This window comes from Ostrinia nubilalis, chromosome 10, assembly GCF_963855985.1.
Source record: "Ostrinia nubilalis chromosome 10, ilOstNubi1.1, whole genome shotgun sequence".
Taxonomy (NCBI): Eukaryota; Metazoa; Arthropoda; class Insecta; order Lepidoptera; family Crambidae; genus Ostrinia; species Ostrinia nubilalis.
Window position 1 is genome coordinate 14,915,420 of NC_087097.1, and position 22,610 is coordinate 14,938,029.

General features: G+C 35.0%; 1 protein-coding gene across 1 annotated transcript in view; it reads left to right on the forward strand.

The window, feature by feature from the left end:
• The first annotated feature begins 2,827 nt into the window (after window positions 1-2,827).
• The window catches only part of LOC135075327 (mucin-5AC), a 166,067-nt gene continuing 146,284 nt past the window's right edge, over window positions 2,828-22,610 (forward strand). Inside the window, exon 1 of the mRNA XM_063969739.1 lies at window positions 2,828-3,112. Within this exon, the coding sequence (XP_063825809.1) occupies window positions 3,065-3,112 (48 nt within the window). The 5' untranslated portion in view covers window positions 2,828-3,064. The remainder of the gene's footprint in view (window positions 3,113-22,610) is intronic.

Genomic DNA, 22,610 nt, shown 5'->3' on the forward strand with positions numbered 1-22,610 from the left:
AAAATAGCTTCGTCGTCGTAGTATAGAATTAGATGGAGGCAATAATTAATTATCCCTTTTCCGTGGTTGTGTAGTAGAGCGCTCCTATTAGATTTATTAAAATTGATTTAGTTTGTCACAAGTCAGCATCTTAGATATATCTCGTTATTTTGATATACCTACGTAGTATGTATGACGTAAAGTTTCATCAAAATCCGTTCAGTAGTTTTTGCGTGTAAAAGTAACCAATATTTTTATTTTGTAAATAGTTTTTATCATTAGTAATTTTTAAATTTTAGTTTTTAAGTCATTTTAAGTCAATGTAATAATATGATAAAGTAAAATAACTTTTACAGTTATAATATTGTATTGGGAATAAGGGATTTAAGAATTCAAATGTTTAAGATAACATCTAGGGAGCTCTATTACAATTACAATAAAAATATCCTTAGATTTTTATTTAATAGAGCTCTCTGGATGATCTTTGAAGGATTGAATCTGGATCGAAGTACCTATTAGACATCTTTATGTTTATCGCCTATAAGTTTACTTAAGTTTTCTCTATCGACTGTACAGTGTGGAGAAAGAATGTCTGTTGCGTCATGGCGACTGATGTTTGGATAGTTTTTGCCGAATAAATATCAATGGGCGATTATTAAGTTTCGCGCGGCAGCTGGTGATAGTGAATAGTATAATGGTGGTATTTACAATGTTAATAAAACAGTGCGTGGGGCGCGCAGAGACTTTGATCGTTGGTGCAGAAAACTTCTCGAGTGGCGACCACGGGCTGGAAGACGTAGCGTGGGCTGGGCAGGCCTCCTACAAGGTGTACCGACGATCTGGTAAAGGTCGCGGGAAGAACCTGGATGCGGGCAGCGCAGGACCGTTCATTATGGAAAACCTTGGGGGAGGCCTATGTCCAGCAGTGGACGTGGTGGGTGAAACGACGAATAAAACTTAGAGCCTTAAATATAACTCTACCTATACATATGTTTTGAATTAATTTCGTTGACATAACTTTCTTAACGGGTTTCGTTCGGGTTAACTTAGCTTTTATTGATTACTTTGTTGTAGTCTAGCTGTAGATCCTAGATAAGAATGGGATATCCCCTAATGGCAAGACAATAAATACACAGTAAAAAAGTAAAAAAGTAAAAAAGTATACAAGTAGTATATCCGTTAAGCTAGCACCCATAACACAAGCATTAAGTTGCTTACTTTGGGGCTAGCTGGCGCTGTGTGAAATTGTCCAAAGATTTATTTATTTATTTATTTATTTATTTATTTATTTATAAATACATAAAAAACAAAAATACCTATATAATTTTTAGGAGATTTTTCATGAAAAATGCTTGACTACTGAAGTGTCTGAAGTACAACAATTACCTAAGTCACAAGAAATACAATGGCTTAATCAGATCATTTCGCTAGCAATAAACAATCTGGTTTAGAAAATAGAGAGAATAAGGATGATCCTTTAAACTTTCGACGTTAGTTTGCTTCAGTCGATACGAATTGAAACTTATTCTGCAAATCATAGCTTTTTTGAATGACACACAAAAACCTTTCTATTTTGTGCAAAAACTGACAAATCTTGTTCCTGAAGGAACACAGTTTGTCGTACGACAGTTGACAGGCGCGGCGTTGGCACATTCCAGCGTTTTTGTCGCCGCACGCGCATGATCTAGGACACTTCGAAGGCTAGAGAACGTATGTTGTAAATGCTAACTGCGATTGATTTATACTATAGCCAAATATTTTATGTCGTCTTTTTTAGAGTTATGGTTATAGGAAACGATAAAGTGGTGTATTTATCCTCTCATAGAAAAGGGCTTTATCGTCTAACTGCCTTAAACTCGAACGAACATTTTAGTTGTTATACACGTACCTACATCTTGGGTTCTAGTTCTACTGGTTCTACTAACAAATACTTATTTTCGGAGCTAAATGCAAGTGACAGTGTTAGTACCATTGACCGCTTACTTTTAGAATGAGAAATGTATAAAAAACAATAAAGTTGAACTTGACATTGATAAAAAATATAATAAATAACGGCAGCTACCGCTCCACCATAACATAATAGAGATGTTCAGATCTTCTAAAAGATAAGAAATCACATAAAGATGCTAGCTTGTCAGTGAAACTCATAATGAATAAGTCATTATTTGATGGACTTTATGAACACGCTACTGAGGCGTGGTTATGAATGAAACCATACTTTCTGCTTCGCATATTTAGTGTCCTCCTCTTGGTCAACATGACAAAATCAAGTTTCAAAACGTAAAATGTTTGCGAACGTTACGAAAGAATTCGGAAAGAATCCTGCGCAGTATATATACGGTCAAAACTAGTCGGTCTTTATGGCGCGTCGGGAAGTGGCGCTACCGGTTTGAAAACACTTTCCATTTTCCTCCCTGCCGATAGTAAATCGCTCTAGCATGCCTATCCGTAAACATTGACAATTCCACATTCTTCAGAATTGCAGCTTGCATAATATGGCAACACGCCAGTAAAATGTCTATAATCCCAATTTCGCAAAAGATTTTATTACTTTTAATAGTTGGTAGTTATGAAAAAATTGCAGCCTCCTGACTGAAGTTAGCCAATTAGATTTTCAAACTTCGAACTTTAGAGGGCAGTATAGATTCAGGTGCGCCCGCGCGACCTTTGCGCGTCCCCAAAATTCGCAATAACAATCAAAATCGCGGAAATCGAAACTGACTCGGGTTACATCGTGGAGGTTACGTAAAACTTTATGCTTAATTACAAGTCGCATACAACGTAAGGTCGTAGAAAGTGAATCGGCTCGTGTGAACCGTCAAAAAAACCCCGCCATCTTGGCAGTCTGTGGCGCGCAGCTCGCGCGAGTAAACGCTTCCCGCCGAAACGAGGTTCGAATTCCGAACGCCTGTCATTTTTATTTTTCACGCGCGTGTCAACGGCCAGTGTTTTCCAGAGTGCATCGATTCGGTTTGAATCGATTATAATTTGTTGGTGTTGTGAATAATGTGATAAAAAACAGTTGTGATCGTTAGAAAAAGACTGTTCCAGGATTTTTTGTAATATTTAATGTATTATTCATGAAATGGGGGATTCTAGAAGAAGGACCTTCATCAACACAGTTTTGAAAATGGTAAGTTTTTTTTATGCTTTTATGTTGTTTTCAGTAATGGCCGCTCGTTAATAGCCGTTTAATTATGAAGAAATACATCTGAAGCGTACATTTCCTCGTTATTAAGTTTTAATTGTAGGAAAGTAGACATTCATGTGCACGCCTAATTAATAGAGTCGTTAAATGTGTCGTAACATATTATTATAAGGTCATTAGCATAGCGATACGTAATCAAAAATATTTGGCGAGTTTTCTTTGCCTTAATGAAAGTTTTGGATCCACTATCGTTGAGTAACAGACTGGTTAATTTAATCTGTTCATAATCGAATATTCCGATTTGTATTTTCACTCTTGGCGTGACGGTTTTCACTTGATTTTTACAAAATAATGAAAATATTCTTTAATACGAGTAATGTAAGGACAATTAGTGGAAATATTAACAAATATCAATATTAAGACTTTTTTACACACACACATTACATATTACACGTCTGAGCTAAAAGTAGTCATTACTGAAAATAAATAAAAAATACAATAAATAATACTTTTCAGGTGAATTAATTGTATTTTTATTCATTATCATTTACTAGAGATTAGTCAACTTTCTATAAATAAAATTATTTATTTCAACAATAAGAAACACTAATAAAGCAAAAGACCCATGCTCGTTTTCACCATCAATCGCTAATTTTAAAGTGACCCCATTGAATACAAAATTCCTGTCATGTGTTACCATAGGGGTGACTTAAAAATTAGGGATTGATGGTGAAAACGGGTACCATTCCCCTATCTTCCCCCTAGGCAAAGCACATTTAAGAGTAGGTTTGACCCTTTACAAAATCTGTCTTTTTCGACCATTTTTGGGTTACAACAATTCACTACCATCACGATATTCACGATATTTTGATCGATTCCAATAAACGAAATATGATTTCACACAAATTCTTAGATATTCGATACATAACGCAATAAAATGACAACTGGTTTTCCCATTTACTATCCAATTATGGTAATCGATTGCGACTAATTCGTTATTCGTCGCAATCCGCATTGCTATGAACTTTTTTTTGTTGCGTAACTCAAATTTAGGCTCGTCTTGGCTGCCTTTATATCGTTTTGAATGTATAATTTGTAACTAGTTTTACTGCCGATTCATGATTCTCACTTCCCTTTATGAATTCTCTTGATTAAATCTTGAATTGAATTTGATGGTAGGTATAGTAGAGTAGGTATAATGGATGCGGGCGGCGCAGGACCGGTTGTTGTGGAAATCCTTGGGGAGGCCTTTGTCCAGCAGTGGACGTCATTTGGCTGAAACTAATCAATAGTAGAGTCTCAAAATTATAAGAGCTTTTGATCTTTAAAAAGAAAAATACAGAATAGTATCATTACAACAAACAAAACTGTCTTTCTTACCTTAAAATGCAAAACCTTTGGCTGTATCGAATACAGAGAAGAGCGTCAAAGTATGTTTAATAATATAATTTTAGAACTAGTTTCATTAGTGTGTCTAGTAGGTACAAGTAATAATCGATTTTTTTTATGCATAACAAGGCAGATATTTGACCACAATCGCACCTGATGTTATTCATATTCATATTCATTTATTTATTGCATCACATATGTATGTATGTACAGTAAGGTCTTATAAAATATGTAAGGTAAACATATGGGCCCTGCTAGGGCATTGCAATGTTACTCGTATTTACAATAGCAATCAAATAAATTATAGATGTCTTTGATAGGAAGTACATCAAGCAATTTGGAATATAATGTCTATTATTGTATAAAAATATATTTGAAAAATTACGCGTACTGGGCCGACACTTTTTTTATAAAGTCTCTCCAGGGAATAGGAAAAAAATAATTCTAATAATAATTATTATAATAAGTATTGTAGGTTGTGTTAAGTGGGATGCAGTCTAGGATGGTACATATCTGCCCTGTAAGTGCCTATTCTCTGTCTCTAATCCTAATGCCTAAATCTCTGTGGCTAATGCCTATCTCGCCTTGAAAATGCCCGGATTATAGTCTTCGGGAAAGACAGCAGCAGGCAGCGAATTCCATTATTATCCATGACTAGCTTTCCGCCCGCGGTTTCGCCCGCGTGGAATTTTGTCTGTCACAGAAAAACAATATCGCGCGCGTATTTGTTCGCCGTTTAGACCTACCCAGGACTACGACAAACATTTTAAAACCAAAATCAGCTCAATCGGCCCAGCCGTTCTCGAGTTTTAATCAGACTAACGAACATCAATTCATTTTTATTTATATAGATTAGGTACATTCCTTCTATAATAGGATAAAATAAAGAACTATAATAAAACAAAAGGCAAAAACTTTGTGACCTTTCAAGGCGTCTATTTAATCTATTCGCATAGCGCGCATTGCTCAGAGTCCGGCATAGATTAAACAACCACATTTTTATTACCAATCACTTTTTACAACTTGTTGAATGTGTTTTATTAGTTGCTATGAAGTAATTATTAACATTCCGAATGTCGTTCAAACTAGATTGGTCTACTCTCACTTTCAACTGTACTGTACAAGAAGTACAGCAGTAATATTCAAAGAATCTTGTAAGCGATCTATCAGTGTATTAGAAAGGAAACGAACTCTATTTATTATCATCAATATTAACTAAATTATTGATTGAACCGAATAATTTCATTCTGCAATAAAGGTTTTTGTTGTTGAGTGGCGAGCATAGGTTTTTTCACAAAGCGAAATAGGCAGAAAGGAAGTAGAAAAAATCTAATATTGCTTCTGAAAAAAGAGCTCTGACTTGTTACTCGGTTAAATAATCTTTCCTAATTTATTTAGAGGATAAATACTACGTTTCAGCGTAGGCATAAAACTGTCAACCATAGTTATCTGTGCTGCTCTTTGCGAGCTGCGTCCTTGGTGCGCCCGCGCACATTCCCTGTCGCGGGAATTCTGTATCTTCTTGTTGCATTTCGTATGTTGTCTGTGCTAAAATGCATTGAAGAATCTAAATATATTTAACTCAAAGGTGACTGACTGACTGACTGACATAGTGATCTATCAACGCACAGCCCAAACCACTGGATGGATCAGGCTGAAATTTGGCATGCAGGTAGATGTTATGACGTAGGCATCCGCTAAGAAAGGATTTTACGAAATCCACCCCTAAGAGGGTAAAACGGGATCCACGCGTACGAAGTCGCGGTCGGTCGCTAGTCTGGAATATGTTTCATTTGAAAAATTCACTGTATACGATGCGACGTGAATGGTGAATCCAAGGTCTATTGCTAGCCGGACTACTGCTTTGTCTTAAGAAGTGCGGAAACTGAAAGACATAGAGGATTTAAGGGCTACTTAAGGCGTTTTTTCTAATTTGAAATAGTGTTAGAGGTATATTTAGTATTTTGAATGGAGAAATCTAAATAGACTGACTACAAGAATACAGCTAAAGTGTCTGGTAATCATAATAAGTATAACAATATCACTGAAATAAAAGTAAAATAAAGTTATGTTCACAAAAACATCCGCATTCACCACTCGATAGCCAAATGTGAAGCAAAAAGAAAGAAAAGTAAATTCTTAAATGGCACTGTGAGATATTTTTGTAACTAAAACAAAACATCTGTAACTAAAACGACAAATAATAAAACAGTGACATGCTAGGAAAACACAGATAAAAAATTAATAAAGGTATGGTTGAAAGTGGACAGTAAAATACACTTACCGATACATAGTATGTACGAATGGATGTCACAAATATCATGCTACGTACGAACTATTAAGTCTCGTAGCAAAATGATTACACCTTTGATCGACATACTCAATTAAAACTATTCATATAATGTACATTATTATTTAAAGATATTATTATATTATATTACTAGCTTTCCGTCCGCGGCTTCGCCCGCGTGGCATTTTGTCTGTCACAGAAAAACTTTATCGCGCGCGTCCCTGTTTCAAAAACCGGGATAAAAACTATCCTATGTCCTTTACCGGGACTCAAACTATCTCTATGCCAAATTTTATTGTCGGCCGTTTGGTGTAGTGGTTCAGAACGGACTACTATGCCGAGAGGTCCCGGGTTCGATTCCCGGCCGGGCAGAAATTGAAATGATGAAATTTAATTTCTGTGACTGGTCTGGGTGTTACTATGTATAATATGTATGGATTTACAAAAAAAAAGTATTTATGTATGTTTATATCCGTTGTCTAGTGCCCATAGTACAAGCTTTGCTTAGTTTGGGACTAGAAGTGTAGTGTAAAATGTACAAGGATATTTATTTATCAAAATTGGTTCAGTGGTTTAGGCGTGAAAGCAAGACAGACAGACAGAGTTACTTTCGCATTTATATTTATTAAGTATAGAAGTTTAGATAGTATAGATAGATTAACAATTAATAACCTATTCAGTGAACGCGTGTAGGTAGCCCTCGCTACAAAAGTACTACAATGTATCTCCATTCTCGAAGCGCGTCGCTCCATACAAAAGACTTCAACGCGCCGACTTGTATGTGAACCATTCAAAATGGTGCGCGTGCGCCATTTCTTTGGACTATAAGAAGTGGAAGGTAATTTATCATTGTAATTTCACTGTCGCTTGACTTTTGAATAAGGCTGGACTGGTTTAAGTGATAGCAGTGGCTTAGGGAGCGCTTTTTGTCGTGTTTTGGATTTATGTTTCTTTATTATAAGTATACTAGTTTTTTAGTTTTGCTATTGCGCATTAGATTTTATTTGCGGATTTAGTAACTAAAGTCGCCAGTCACATAGGTTCATTATCATCATCATCATTTCAGCCATAGGACGTCCACTATGGCTGAAATGATGATGATGTACATAGGTTATGTTAAGGCAATCAAAAGAAGTACTTTTTTTCATATTATTTATCTTGATAAACCACATTTTTCATTGTTCTCGAAAACGAAAATCTTTGCCTATTAAAAAATCCTTGTGAACGTAAATAAACACATTTATCTGCATCTACTTAGGCTTTAAACATATACAATTAATAGCCTTCACAGCCGAGTGCGTTTTTCCACGCCCCGAGAGACCTAGAGAGGCTGTGGTGCCAATATGCGCCTGCGCTGACCGGTTTGACACTTCGTATGTTTAGTTTTCGAACTTGTACAGTTAACCGCAGTTCAATTTAAGCACTGTGGCACGTAATGCCATTATAATAGGTGAGCTGCTACTTTTCAACAAAAATGTGTCGCGCTGTTGACTGTACTTGAGTTTATAATTTTATGAAACTTGTCTACGTGAATTGATGTCAAGTGTGGATGGAAATGGCAAACCACTTGATTAAATCAATGATCAATATTTTTAGTAATGAAGGACGATATTCCGGCTTAGTTTTAATAACTTCTTTATAGTAGCTACTATATTTTATTGTAAATTTTACATCCAGCCTGTCCTATGATTTTCACTTGAATATAACTTTCACACAATCAAGCACCGACATATGAAATCGAAAATACGATTACTACTCGTTGCTATGACCAATTGACCACGACTTAAATTGGACTATTGGTGTAGTAATGACTGTATCTCTGATGACAGATATACTAGAGATTATAAGGCTCTTTTATGTACTCTACTTTCTTCCATTGGGACAAACTTGGCCTTCACTAGTTGAGTTTTGATTGGCAATCAAGCTGTAAATCCTGGCTACACAGGAGTTGCAGTGGTGGGAACAAGACGTGGGAACCTGTATGAGGGTGATTATTGTTCATATTCAAAACAATGATCAAAGTCGATTCAACCTCTGTGCTCATAGGTTTTAAATATGATATGAAAATTTAACCAAACAACGACCTCATAAAGGTAGCAGAAAGGCACTGAATGCAGGCCGCCACCAACCGGCCATTGTGGAAATCATTGGGGGAGGCCTATGTTCAGCAGTGGACGTCCTACGGCTGAAATGATGATGATGATGAACCAAACGGAAGCCGCAATCAATGCTTAAAATTGTATCCAGTTTCGAGCTTTCTTCTGTAATACGGTTCTAAGACAGTAATAGAGATAATATGAATCTATCTTAAGTACGTGTAGTTACTAAGTGTCTGGTACGAAACCAAGCAAACATTACTGGCTTACAAGAAACGTCCCAGTTGCGCTGTTACGATGAACATGTCGTAACCTGATGGATGATGCGAACATAACTGCTTTTTTGACCGCTTGCGCAATTCATGATATTTGCTTAGAATGCTTGCTTTTGAGGTTTATTTGGTTTAATTTGGCAAGCCTTAATTGGGCAATAACTACAGCAAATTAGCGATCAAAATGAGGAAAGTTGGATGCCTAAGAGCCCTTTCCCACGTCAATTCATAGCCAATTCTGTGGTCTAGTGGTAAGACTACCTGCTTCAGACGCAGAGGTCCCGGGTTCGATTCCCAGTGGGGGCAGATTTTTCTGTTCGGTTTGGTTGGTGGTTGGGCTTGTTCTAAGTCCGCCTGGCTAGCAACCACCATCTTATCTAAGTCTGTCGCCATAACAACAATGTTAACAGCATTCTCCGTGGTTGAGAATTCCGGGTGAAGCTCGCTTCCACCAGCTTCAGCCTGATCATCTCTTACCATCAGGTGAGATACAGGCCAAGAGCTTCCTCTTTGTGGATAAAAAAAATTAGCTTTGCAAGAACCAGTGATGCAGGATCCAGCGAAACTGGACTGTCGTATGACACCATTCCCCATCAATTTTAAAGCACAACATTTTTTAAGATAGACTTCATTCTTGTCTTAAAAATTTAATTTTAAATTAGGCAAGCAGGCAATACAACGCAACCAAAAAATCTTAATTTACAGAGGTAAATGAGGGGTGAGATACAGTCCAAGAGCTTCCTCGTTGTGGATAAATAAAAAAATAAAAAAATATTTTTTAAATTGTAATTGAAAGAAGTAGTTTAATTAAGATGGCAGTACACTGCAAATGGGATGTTCGGCTTACGCTAAGCGGGATCCTGCTAAAAACAGGATGTCTCCACGGGAAAGAGAGAGCTCTAAAGTGTGCCATGTGATAATATTACGTCCTTATCATCTCTACTTTGACCTTTTATTCTCTCTACATTGACCCCTAATTCAATTGTTTTAATCAACGGTCATCAAATGTTCAAAACTATGTTTAATACAATTTACCTACATCCTTATTATAAAAAGCCCTAGCTTTATCTGTGAAAAACCTATTCATAAAGAATAGTTGATGCAAATTCTCAGTGGTTATCTGTAGAAGGGTATTGTATACAGCCTTCAAGGGCGTGGCGACAATGTCGACTGGTTTCGTAATCTGTGATCTAAATGTATAGGCCTTATGACCAGAGTAGTAAGGATTTCAAGTTGTTGATAATAGTGGAAAGAATTTGTTGAAGATTAATTTATTCTTATTCTTTATTTTATTCAAACTATGTAACTATAAACCTTTGTAGTTGTGGGACATATTTATTGGTTGTAAATACACCTACATATTTCCACCACTTGTTTTAATCGTAGTAAGTCAAGTTAGTAATTTGAATTACCAAACAAAGCAACTATATGTATAATGAACTGTACCTAACAACTAGTTATCTAATACATATAACAAATTGTTTGGAAAATATCTAATTTGACAAGCTTGAATAAACCGGTTAGTTCAGTTCCAGTTTGGTCTAAAGCTAAGACAGCATTGTTCTAGAAAGACCAGTAAATGGTAATATTAGGCTGTTTTATTTTCTAATGAATAAGAGGGCTATAGTGTAGCCAGACCCCCCACTAGGTAGACCGACGATCTGGTGAAGGTCGCGGGAAGTACCTGGATGCGGGCAAAGCAGGACCTGTTGTTATGGAACTCTTTGTGGGAGGCCTTTGTCCAGCAGTGGACATCATCAAACAACAACATAAAACACTTAGAAAACACTCAAACACCTACACCGCCACAGAAAATTATCATGTGCCTCAAAAACACTATCCTCCCAACCTAACCGACCAGTTTCAGGGCCGGTCTGAAAATCAGCACTGAGCTTGTAGCTCAGCATAATGCTGAGACTGGTACCATTTGTTTACCTATAAAACTGTAACATCTTAAGGTTAAATTTTTTGTTTATAACGTTTTCTTTTTCTTTATTTCTGTGTACCCATTCACATGTAAGTAATTTATTTTTTTAGTGTTTAGCAATAAATATTTTTCATTTTCATTGTTCATTTTCATCATTTGGCTGAAACGAAGAGCGCTATTTATATTTCGATATATTTAAAATCTAGAACAAGTTTTACGGCTTGCCTGAAAGCAATCGAGTCCGAGAAAATACATATTACTTGCCTCATTGAGACCTGATAGTTAAAACAAAGGTCAGCCTAAAAGAAAAAGTAAAAACAGAACCTGTTGTATGTGATTGCAATAAAATGCAGTCTTCCTTCAGTGTCCTTTCCTAGTGAAAAAACTGAAGGCTAACCATAAATTATTATTGTGACAGGCAGATGCTTGTCGCCCTTTACATGAAGAAGAACCAACTTTAATTAAAAGTTAAGTGGCTTGTCAGGTACATAAAATACTGGCGATGCAAATGTCAGATGTAAAGAATATATTAATTACATATTTAATTACATTGTATGGATTTGGGATATGACTACATACTTGTACAGTGCCGTGTACCTAATCATGGCATATTAAATAGAATTTATCGTTTCAAAGAACACTTCCACTGCTGGACAAAGGCCTCATCTACTTTGTTCTTAATAACAATTAACTAAATGCTGTTTAAAACCAGTGCAAATTATAATCGCAAAGTGATGAAAAGCCGAAAAGCCCTTTTTTGTATGGAGTTTGACGGATTCGATTTTCGATTCGATCAAAAAGTGCATTTTGTGTAGGGGGACAGTTTGGAACTAGGTTATGTCGTTTACGACTTTACACCTTACTCACACGTAAGATGAAGACGTCCAAAATCGGTCAAGTAGTAGATAGATATTACCTCACCGGGTATAATGTTTGGGCAAACACGGCTTTCAAACGCCCGCGCCCGCGCTAGCGTTTCGTTCGTTAGTGGACTTGCGTAATACGCGATTTTCTTTGCAATTTGAGAAACACGATATAAGCAACTACAGAAAAGAGGTTTTCTGAAAATCGATGGTGATTTTCTTTTATTACAGATCCGCCTGTTCTTTAAAGATAAGTCTCAATGAGTTAATAATCTTGAAAACTACTTTTGCCATCTGAATATACATACTTAATTCAGTATCTACATTATTTTACTTTGGTTACGAAGAGTTCTGTTTTTTTTTTGTCTTTCTTTGAAAATGAGTGTAATTGATGTTGTTTTATTCCATGAGAATTTCTGAAAAGATATTAAAACTATCAATGTAGCTAAGTACACTATAATTTAGCTATCTTAACTTCTTGAAATTAAAAACACATTTTGGATCTCTTTAATTATTCCATTGTTTCTAAATTACCAAATAATAAGATACCTACCAGGTGCTATGTGTAGGTATGCACAAGTTGTAACCAACATAATGTTGGACAATAGTGTACATACATCGTACGAGTACACATTTTAATTGGAAATATTGGAAATTCAATGCGCTAAGTTGGTGTGGTAGAGATATTGAAAAGTGTTTGGCTAATTGTCTTTTAATAATAACTTTTAATTGTTATTAAAAGATAATTAGGCAACTAGTTTCGTAATTATTATTGTCGTAACTTTATATAAAATACATACCAACCGAGCGATATGGAAATAATTGGGGAAGGCATATGTTTAACAGTGGTCGTCCTGTAGCTGAAATTATGATGATTAAGGATTGTCTTGGAACGGAAGAAACTTTAACCAGGGAAATAACTAACAAGTGGTACTTAAAAATATATCAACGAAGACGCTAGAAAACAATACTCTAACTGACTGAACGTTGCCGACTCTACATTTTCAAGGTGCGAATCTGTAACAGTCCAAAATGTTCTATTGTGGCGTTAGATCTAAGATATTGTATATTTTCGTGCGAACCTCACATGGACCGGAAGCCCTAACAATATGGCTGCTATTGTCTGGGCTTAAATAGCCAAGCAACCTCGATCGGGTATCTGAGTAAATACCAAATTGGAGGTTGCTTTTGTTATGACAGGATCTAAGCAGAAGGTCTAGGCTGTAAGCAATCCTACTTAATATTATAAATGCGAAAGTTTGTATGGATGTCTGGATGTTTGTTACTCTTTCACGCAAAAACTACTGAACGGATTTTGATGAAACTTTACAGTATTATTGTTTATAGCCCAGAATAACATGTAGGCTATAATTTATTACTATCTGTGACAATCTAAATTTCACGCGGATGAAGCCGCGGGCAAAAGCTAGTTACGGAATAATAGTGACAACAAATGGAAACAAGATAAATACGACTTACGTAAAAAATATTTAAAGGCAGCGTAGAAGGGTTCGTGGCCGAGTCCCCCAGTATTTGACGCACCCGTGGTGGACGCCCCCGATTTAAATAAATTGAATATCATCTTTTGCACTAAGTACAGTCAACGACAAAAGTTTCACAAGCTAATTATTATACTAAACTATGCATGTTTGACGCTATTTATGCAATCTGGGAGCAAAATTTTAACCCAAAACCAGCAGTAGTAAGAAACAAAAAACTTTTGTAGGAATTATTTTCATTTCATTAGATTCATTTTTGTGTTTAATTCTACTGGCCTAATAAATATTTATTCGTTTATTTGTGCCTGACTGTACATTTGATTAAAAATTGCTTCAAATCGAATTTAACTGACCGGGGGCGTCGACCACGGGTGCGTCGAAAACTGGGGGACTCGGCCACGGACCCGCGTAGAATAGGATCACTTTAATCTAATTATGGGTCTCCTAATATCAAGCTTCCCCTAACCATCTGACTAAAGTGAGAGTGTAGACAAAATATTTATTTGCCTCTATTGAGTTAAAGAGCATCATGTTCATGCAATGGACTAATATCCGTTTTCACCATCAATTACTATTTTTTAAGTGACCCCTAAGGCAACACTTAACAGAAATTTTGTTTTCATAGGAGTCACTTAAAAATTAGGGATTGATGGTGAAAACGGGCATAATGATCTATGTTAATGATGCTACTCGTAATTGTCAATCTTTACTGTCTGATGTGCTAGGGAGGGAACAAGATACTCGTAAAGTATGACACAAAAAATACTAATGTCTGTTTACAACTCATACTATATTATTAATTAATTTGGCAATTGATCTAAAGTTTATCATTAGTTTAGAAGTTAATTGTACCAGACAACTTTAAGGCTACTTTGTGTTAAACCGCAAAATACAAATAGATCTCCAGTTACGTACCTTCTTATAAATTGAAAATAAACTCTATTTTACAAATGAATTAAAGCTGATAATTAAACAAATATGTAGGACGCAAGTTATGCTATTATTTAGATACTTACTTGCAATACCTACTTGAGTATTTGAATTTGAGTTATAAAGTGAAGTAGGTATTTGAATTTATTCATTTAAATTGATTTCTGGAGTAAACCCATTCGATTGATTTTGATCCGTTTATAAGATTTTTTCCTGTTTTTTTTTAACCAATTACACTTTCTAGAGTTTAATTGGTCTCGTGGTTAATCTCGTCATTATAATAATAATTTCAAAACCTTTACGATCACATTGAAGCACTGAAACTACGGTTTGATGATTTAAGATGAATAAAGTATACCAAAATATATCTAACAATTTTTATACAATTAATAAGTCGGATTAATAAACACTTAATATGCAATAAAAAATTTGAATTTGAATTTGAATTTGAAAGAACGTTATGCTCTACTAACGGATTACTAAACCAATAAAAATATTTTTCGTGCTAACGGTAAACTTACAACTAATTCTAACGCCAAATTGCTTTATATAATTCTATCATATTTATTTTATTATCTCGTAATTTTATAAATTAGCAAATTATTTATTACAAAAGAAACTTAATTTAATAACCTTAATGTTTTTGACACAGCAAATGACAGTAAGAAATTCAATTTAATAATAAATAACTTCTCTAAAATTATATATAAAGTGAGTGGGTGATAATTGTTTGTCATAAAGTTTTAGTAGAAGGTTTACCCACTTTCTTAATATATCACTTAGCATTCGGCGGCTGTTAACAAAGGGGTAACTATTTCGTTTATTGTTTGATTTGTATGTATCAATCTGTGTCAATTAATCAAACTGGCATGATTGTAAGCCCGCTTCTTTAAAGTTGATTTAATATTGTGAACCTTTTTCAGACACTGTTTGATACTGATAAGTGTGATAGAAAAGACCTTGATAAAACTCCCAAATTAAAGCAAATATTTCGGCGCACCATCGAGTATTAGGTATAAGGTGGCAGGAAAGCGCTGGATGCAGGCTGCTACCAACCGTCGCTATGTAAAACATCAGGGGAGGCTATGTCACCAGTGGACGTCTTATGGCTGAAATTATGGAGCAATATTAAGCATAAAATATTAAATAACAGATTCCGTGTCATTTTAATGCCATAGTCATTTATAAAGGTGTCATAACAGGCGTGTCCATTTCTCAGTTAAAGTAGACCCGACCACAAACCCTAGATTACAGCCCACCGCACGGTTGCGTTTGCTCACTTCGCGAAATTATACGCCATTTGCCACTTATTCCCATGATTATTTCAGAGAATTCCTTACTTTGTTGCCTTTACACATATTTCTTCTATTATTGAACACTCATGGTTTACTTGATGTTGACGAGTTACGAGTAACATAGACTCATGGGAACAAAATGTAGAGTCAGTATTTCAGAAACTGACCAATCAGTTAGATTTTAGCTGAAATTGATGTATAAGTTACTACAAAGTGTAAAATTTTCCCTCTCAATAGAATCATTAGTTCTGTTTTGGTGAAAATACGATAAGGGAAGTCTGTGAAGGGTAGGTAGTTGTGTTGTAAAACAGCGAATTGATTAGAATCAATCTCAAGCATTGTCGGGTGTAAGTCCAACAAATTAATAAGTATGAAATAATATAAAACGTCAAAATTGGTTAAACTTGGTATATTCGTAAAATGGTTAAAAATGGTTAAATGGTATGCTGAGTACACGCGGCGATGGTAACCGAACGCGAACTAACTTAAAGATATTAAAATAATGAAAAGGTTAAAATTGGGTCAGATTGGTAAATGCTGACCGCGCGCTTACGGGCGAGTTGAATGCACTGTACTTCGTACAAGCATTAATTCAAGCCTGTTTTGATGAATTTCAAAATGTTCATAAATCACCATGGCTTACTAATTATTGTGTAGGTAGGTATAGAATTCATGACGTAAGTAAGTCAGTTGACATCATCAGAATTAAGATAAGAAAAGAAAAGAAGTTTTTAATCTATCTTCTATCTATGGGAGTCCATTGATGTCCAAATCTTTATTTCAAAACACTTCATTATCTCTTCAGCAATCAAGTCACCAATTATCCGATGACCGCACACGTGTATTGTCGCCATGTTGTCTCGTGTTGCGCAACATTATTGCCTTAATGGCCGATCGGTTAACAAGCGACAAGCAACAATACCTGTCACTAAATTTTCTCTCGAACGGGGAAAGCAAGCATTGGTGAGTTGCTGCTAATGTCTTTGGAGTAGAGACGAATATCACGTTCGGCTTTGTGCCGAATTGAAGGGCATGTTTGTCAACGTTACTGTCCCTAACTGATTTCGGATATTTAAAGCTTTCGACCCAAAAATGCTGTTAATGAATTATAGCTCCATATTTTTTAAGTTATAGTAAACATTGTTGGTAGAGTAATGTAATGTGATGTAATGGTTTACATACTTTTGACATGTTCACTTAAAGGTCATATTTAATATTGTCGGTATAAGCAAGTGTTAGTTGCTTTGCCTGGCCCATTCCCATTTTATTTGGGGTCGGCCCTCCGCATCATACGTCTCCAGGCGGCTCGGTCCTGGGTTGTCTTACTGTTAACTTGGGCTTCTTTAAGGTCGTTATTAATTACGGACATTCATGTAATTCGGGGTCTTCCGGGGTCTTCCATAAGCAAGTGTTAGTTAAAGCAAAAAATATTGTTTTTTAACTCGATACCAAGATCATATTTGAAATGGCAACATATCAATTAAAAACGATGGTTTTCGAATTCATTTTTCACTTAATTCAGTTCGGCCTTTTCGGCCGACGAAACCAATTCACCATCTCTATCGAATGCAAGTAAATGTGCAACTACAGTCATATTGCACATGCATTTCCCGTTCTACAGACATTGAGATATTTACGCAGTAATTCATAATAATCTATGAAGAAGTAATTCAGAGTAATCATCGGTGAAAATACGAAAGTCCGGATGTCTAGATTATTTATATGAAATAATTACAGTCCTGATAGCAAATCCGTCATTATAATTTTGTAGTTTCAGCTATTTGAGCTGAGTTATTTCTTAGAGCTAAAAAGTTTAAAAGCAGGTTTTATTTATTATTTAAAAAGATCACCAACTTTACGATTACTAACGATGCTAAACAAAATGAAAGAGTTCAATTCAATTTAAACTTTTAAAATACCTAGTAGTTACAAATTGAGAGGAAAAATCGAATAGGTAGTAAAACTAAAGACTATTATGTAATGAAATAAAAATAATTTCCAAAACGACACATCTGATACACGCGATATTTATATTTTATGATTCAAAATTATATACCTACATATCGTACGCTTAGTATAGTGACAGTATGCAACTTTTCCCGTAATGCAAGGTAACACAGCTAACAGCAATCACGCGGTGCAGTACGGTCGTTAGCGAGCGGATTCCGCGCTGCTTGCATCACTCGGGCAATGCACCAGTGACACTTTCAGTTGGTCATATATCCGTATGGCCAAATGGCCACTAAGAAACAGATTAATTCAAAAGTATTTGTTATGCCGGAAGCACACGTAGAGTCACGAATATTGACCACTACAAAATTTGAGTATGAGAATGACGTTAATGTACGTCACTATTCTCCCATGACTAATTCAGAAGACTGATTATTTTAGGTTTTTAAAGGTCAGTTTCATCCTAGCTTTAGGGGTGGAGAAGCTCGAGTATACAAAGCGTATGATTCAAAAAGCCTCTTTGTAGGTATCTGTTAAATTAATAATGAAAATTAAGAGTTTTACGTGAACAAGTTGATGGTAAACGCATTCTTACAAATACAGTCTGTATAAAAAGGAAAAATACGCATTGTATGTAATCTACAGAAGATTATCTAGAATTTCATCAGTTTTGAATAAAGCTTTGGTTTTGTCGATTCGCAAGTTATTTTATTTGTGTAACTGTTTCTAATAATGGAGTCAATAACATTGTTTTGTAAACAAAGTTAACCTATTTAAAAATCTGTAGCGCCCCACATTTGCCACTTAGCGACGCGAGCGCAAGAAGCAAGATTTTTTACGCAAATCGATTTGCATCGGTGCTAAGTCTAACGCAACGGTTGCTATCGGCAAATTGCAAAATTAATTTATATCTCTAATGAGATACCGTGAGAATCAACACAGGTGCTATTTCTAAGGAAAGACTAAAATTACGGTACTTAGGTCTTACTTAGGTATGTCTTTGTTAAGGAGAGGTATTTCCGAATTGAAAATAAATTAAAAATGGTTTGAAAAATGGAATTTTAATGCCTTTTTTGTTCGTTTTGTTATCATCATTTAATAAATGCATTTGTGATTGATTTTCCAATTCTTTTGTTTCAGGTAATTAACATATTTTATTCTTTACTTTTGTGGGGAGAGAGAGTGCCAGAACAAAGTAAGTGAGTACAACTTTAGGGCATCAACCAACATCAATCGTGAATGGTTTTCATTTTAAGATTATAATTTTTCGTGGCATCTTTTCAATAAGAAAGATTGAAACATGAATATAAAATCGTTTTAAATCAAATGATGAAGCTGTCAATAGTTAACTGATTTATTTCGATGTTTAAAATCATCTTCTTCCGTGTGGGTTGTAGCTACTGAGGTCATAACTTATGTCAGATTTGAAAAACCGCCATGGGCGTAAAACATTACTGTATTGGACTGAACGATACATAATAACAATATTATCTTAATGTAATGTGTTAATAAGTCTTTCTTATGCATTCAGAGGCATTAAAATTAAGTTTCTGTTAGTGTAACACGTCCCAACTGAAAGACTGGAAAAAAATTCTGGTTGAAATTATGTCTACAAACAAAATGAATCATCTTCGGAACTCGAAAGATGCGTGTGCAGCGTATATTAAACAGTAATAATTACAAAGCCAACACGCAACGTCGTTTCTCGTCTCATAACAGTGGCCTAATTATGCAAAATGCCCATATATTTGATGCTGTGTTCGTAAATCGGTGTAACTGAAATGTGGACGGAGCCGAGAGAAAAGCAATAGCTTGGTGCGTTTATATGTTGCGATTTGTAGTAGCCACCGAAATTATTGCTGCCTTGGCGGGAAGACTTAGTTCAGCTGCCTTTGCGGTGAGAAAGATCAGAAACTTGACTGATGTTGAAACAGCAAGGCTTGTATATTTTAGTTATTTTCATAGTATTATGTCTTATGGTCTTTTACTGTGGGGCTCAGCAGCAGACATAGAATCAATTTTCATTTTACAGAAAAGAGCTGTTCGGGCAATATACGGTCTTAAACCACGTGACTCGCTTAGAGAAGTTTTTAAAGAAATCAATATATTGACTGTGGCTTCGCAATACATATTTGATAACATTATGTATGTCCGTAAACATATACATTTATTTACTAAGAAAAGTGACGTCCACTCATTTAACACGAGACATAAGAATAAACTTGCTGTTCCATCATTTAGGTTGCATAAGATAGGTAATTCATTCTTGGGGAAATGTATTACCATATTTAACAAAATACCACACAACCTTGTCGAATTGCCAATAAACAAATTTAAGATACATATAAAAAATACCCTTATGTCCAAAGGGTACTACAAGGTTCGAGACTATATTGATGACAAGGATGCGTGGTCAGTTCAGTCTGCACATATTAGATGTACTTAAATTTGACTATTCTTACCGTTAGATAATTCCTGGCAATAAGTGGTGACTGAGTTTGTTCCGGCGTTTCTTCTCAGCACTTGCCATATGTTTGTCTCGAAGCGCTGGTAGGGCCCAAAAGATAAGGAGACATGTAAAGTGCCCCATAAGGGCTACCTTTTCTTTTTTTATTATTTTCTATTGACGTTCATAAGTGCCACTTGTGGTCTAAACTGAATAAATATTTTTTGATTTTGATTTTGATTTTGATAAATTCTTGATTTACTATCAATTAATGTCACTATTCAATTAATATTAGTGAGGAGTATAGATCTTGGTGAAAAACTAAGAAAAAATTGAATTTATCGTATTGTGCAAATGCTCCTCACAAAATCACTTTCACAGCTCGTAAATCCATAAAAAACAATACAATTCTGTGGAATAAATGAATAAAGGTACCTAGTCTGAATGCGAGAAAGCTCTGTGTCAACAATACATATTTATAGTTATTAATTTGGTAACTAATAGTAACGCATCGTCTAGTCTTAATATTAGGATATTGTGTTCACTACCCAACAGATAGACAATGTGAAAAAAGTTCAAATATTTCTTTAATATTATCCCACAAATTAAATTATACAGGACGATACAAGTCATATGAGCCTGAAATAATAAAAACGGAGTCAAATAAAAATGTAACTGACTGACTGACATAGTGATCTATCAACGCACAGCCTAAACTACTGGACAGATCGGGCTGAAATTTGGCATGCAGGTAGATGTTAATAGTATGACGTAGGCATCCGCTAAGAAAGGATTTTAAGAAACTCCACCCCTAAGGAGGTAAAACGGGATCCACGCGTACGAAGTCGCGAGAGGCCGCTAGTTACCTATAAACTAACTGAATTCCAATGCAAGAGTCCATAATCATATCCTCATATTAAAGAATTATTGCAAATTATTATTATTGTTATCGAAAATTATACACGCCCTGTAAAATATACTTCCGAATACAATAACTTAACACAATTATTTCAGTTTCCTTCATTGCTTTTTATTACTAATTCCTATTCCGATAGTATTTGTTGTAAATTATAAGTATCAGTGAAAAGGATTTTATAGCTAAGTAACGTGTGTATGTCTACACTAATATTATAAAGAGGAAAACTTTGTTTGTTTGTTTGTTTGTTTGTTTAGTTGTAATGGATAGGCTCAAAAACTACTGGACCGATTTTAAAAATTCTTTCTCCATTCGAAAGCTACATAACTCACGAGTAACATAGGCTAAATTTTATTTTGGAAAACAATAGGGTCCCGTAAAATATTTGGGATTTTCATAAGACGTGGAAAAGCGCCATCTATCGTCATTGCTTAAAATCTTCTTGCGCCTGACAAAAATTTTTGAGGTACGTAAATATTCATGAAGGCAAAGCTATCAAACGCCATCTATCGACATCGTTAGTAAATTAGTAACTAAATATTACATGTACTATGAATAGCGCTGTTCGTAAATAATATTGAAAATTTAATAAATAAAGATATTTTATGTAATTGAACCATTCACTGTATGAACCTATTTGAATCATTCACTGTGTTTAAACGAGCAAGTCAAAGTGTTAATTAGTGACTTTTTACAAACTTCCTTGCAAATTCTTACTATGTGCCGCCATCTACCGAGATGAATATTAGGGTAGGGGAACCTGTTGAACCTTGGACATAGTTGTACCTAAAACAATTGTATATATTTTTTAAATTATGAGGTTTTATGAAAAGTTGTCTAGGGTATTACATACGTTATTTGTCAACATTAACGTGAAGTTAGCTAAGATTCGCCGACGCCGTGCAAGTACAAGAAAAAATGGTAATTTAATATTTTACACTGACGCAGTGAGATTTTGAAGGTTTACTTCATGTCAATTTATGAAAAATGTTGCATGTTTGACAAAACGGTTATAGTTAGAACATAATCTTTATATATTTAGCTACTGGACGATATGAGTTTCAGATCCTAAGCTCAAATGGAAGTGGGTTTATTATGCTTATTAAGTGAAGTAGTCGTAATGTTGTACCTTGACCACCCAACTAGCGATGTACCTTGGTCACTGATTTTCATTACGTTTTAATGAGAATTTTATTGTAATAAAAAAAACAAATTATACTGTTATAGAAACAATGCCCCGAAGACCTCAAAATAGCAATTTAAAGTCTGTTTTTGATATATATTTTTTTAATTTCTAATGTTTTTTTAAATTTACGTTTAATGTCTCTTCATATGACTTTCTTAAGATTATTTTTGTTGATAAAGCGGTTTTAATGGATATTTTGCTAGAATTTAAGTTAAATGATAAGAAATAAAAAAAACTAGATTGCAAGTTAAAGCCACTCCAGCGCGTATTTTGTCCTACACGACATAACATATCAACATTCAACAAAATTTTCTAGAAAAAATGTTGAATATTGTCATATTTTTGTTGATTGTGTAAGGCTAAACATGGACTGGAGAGCCGGCTTAAACTTAAGTGATTTGTTGCCAAAAAATTGTGAAAAATA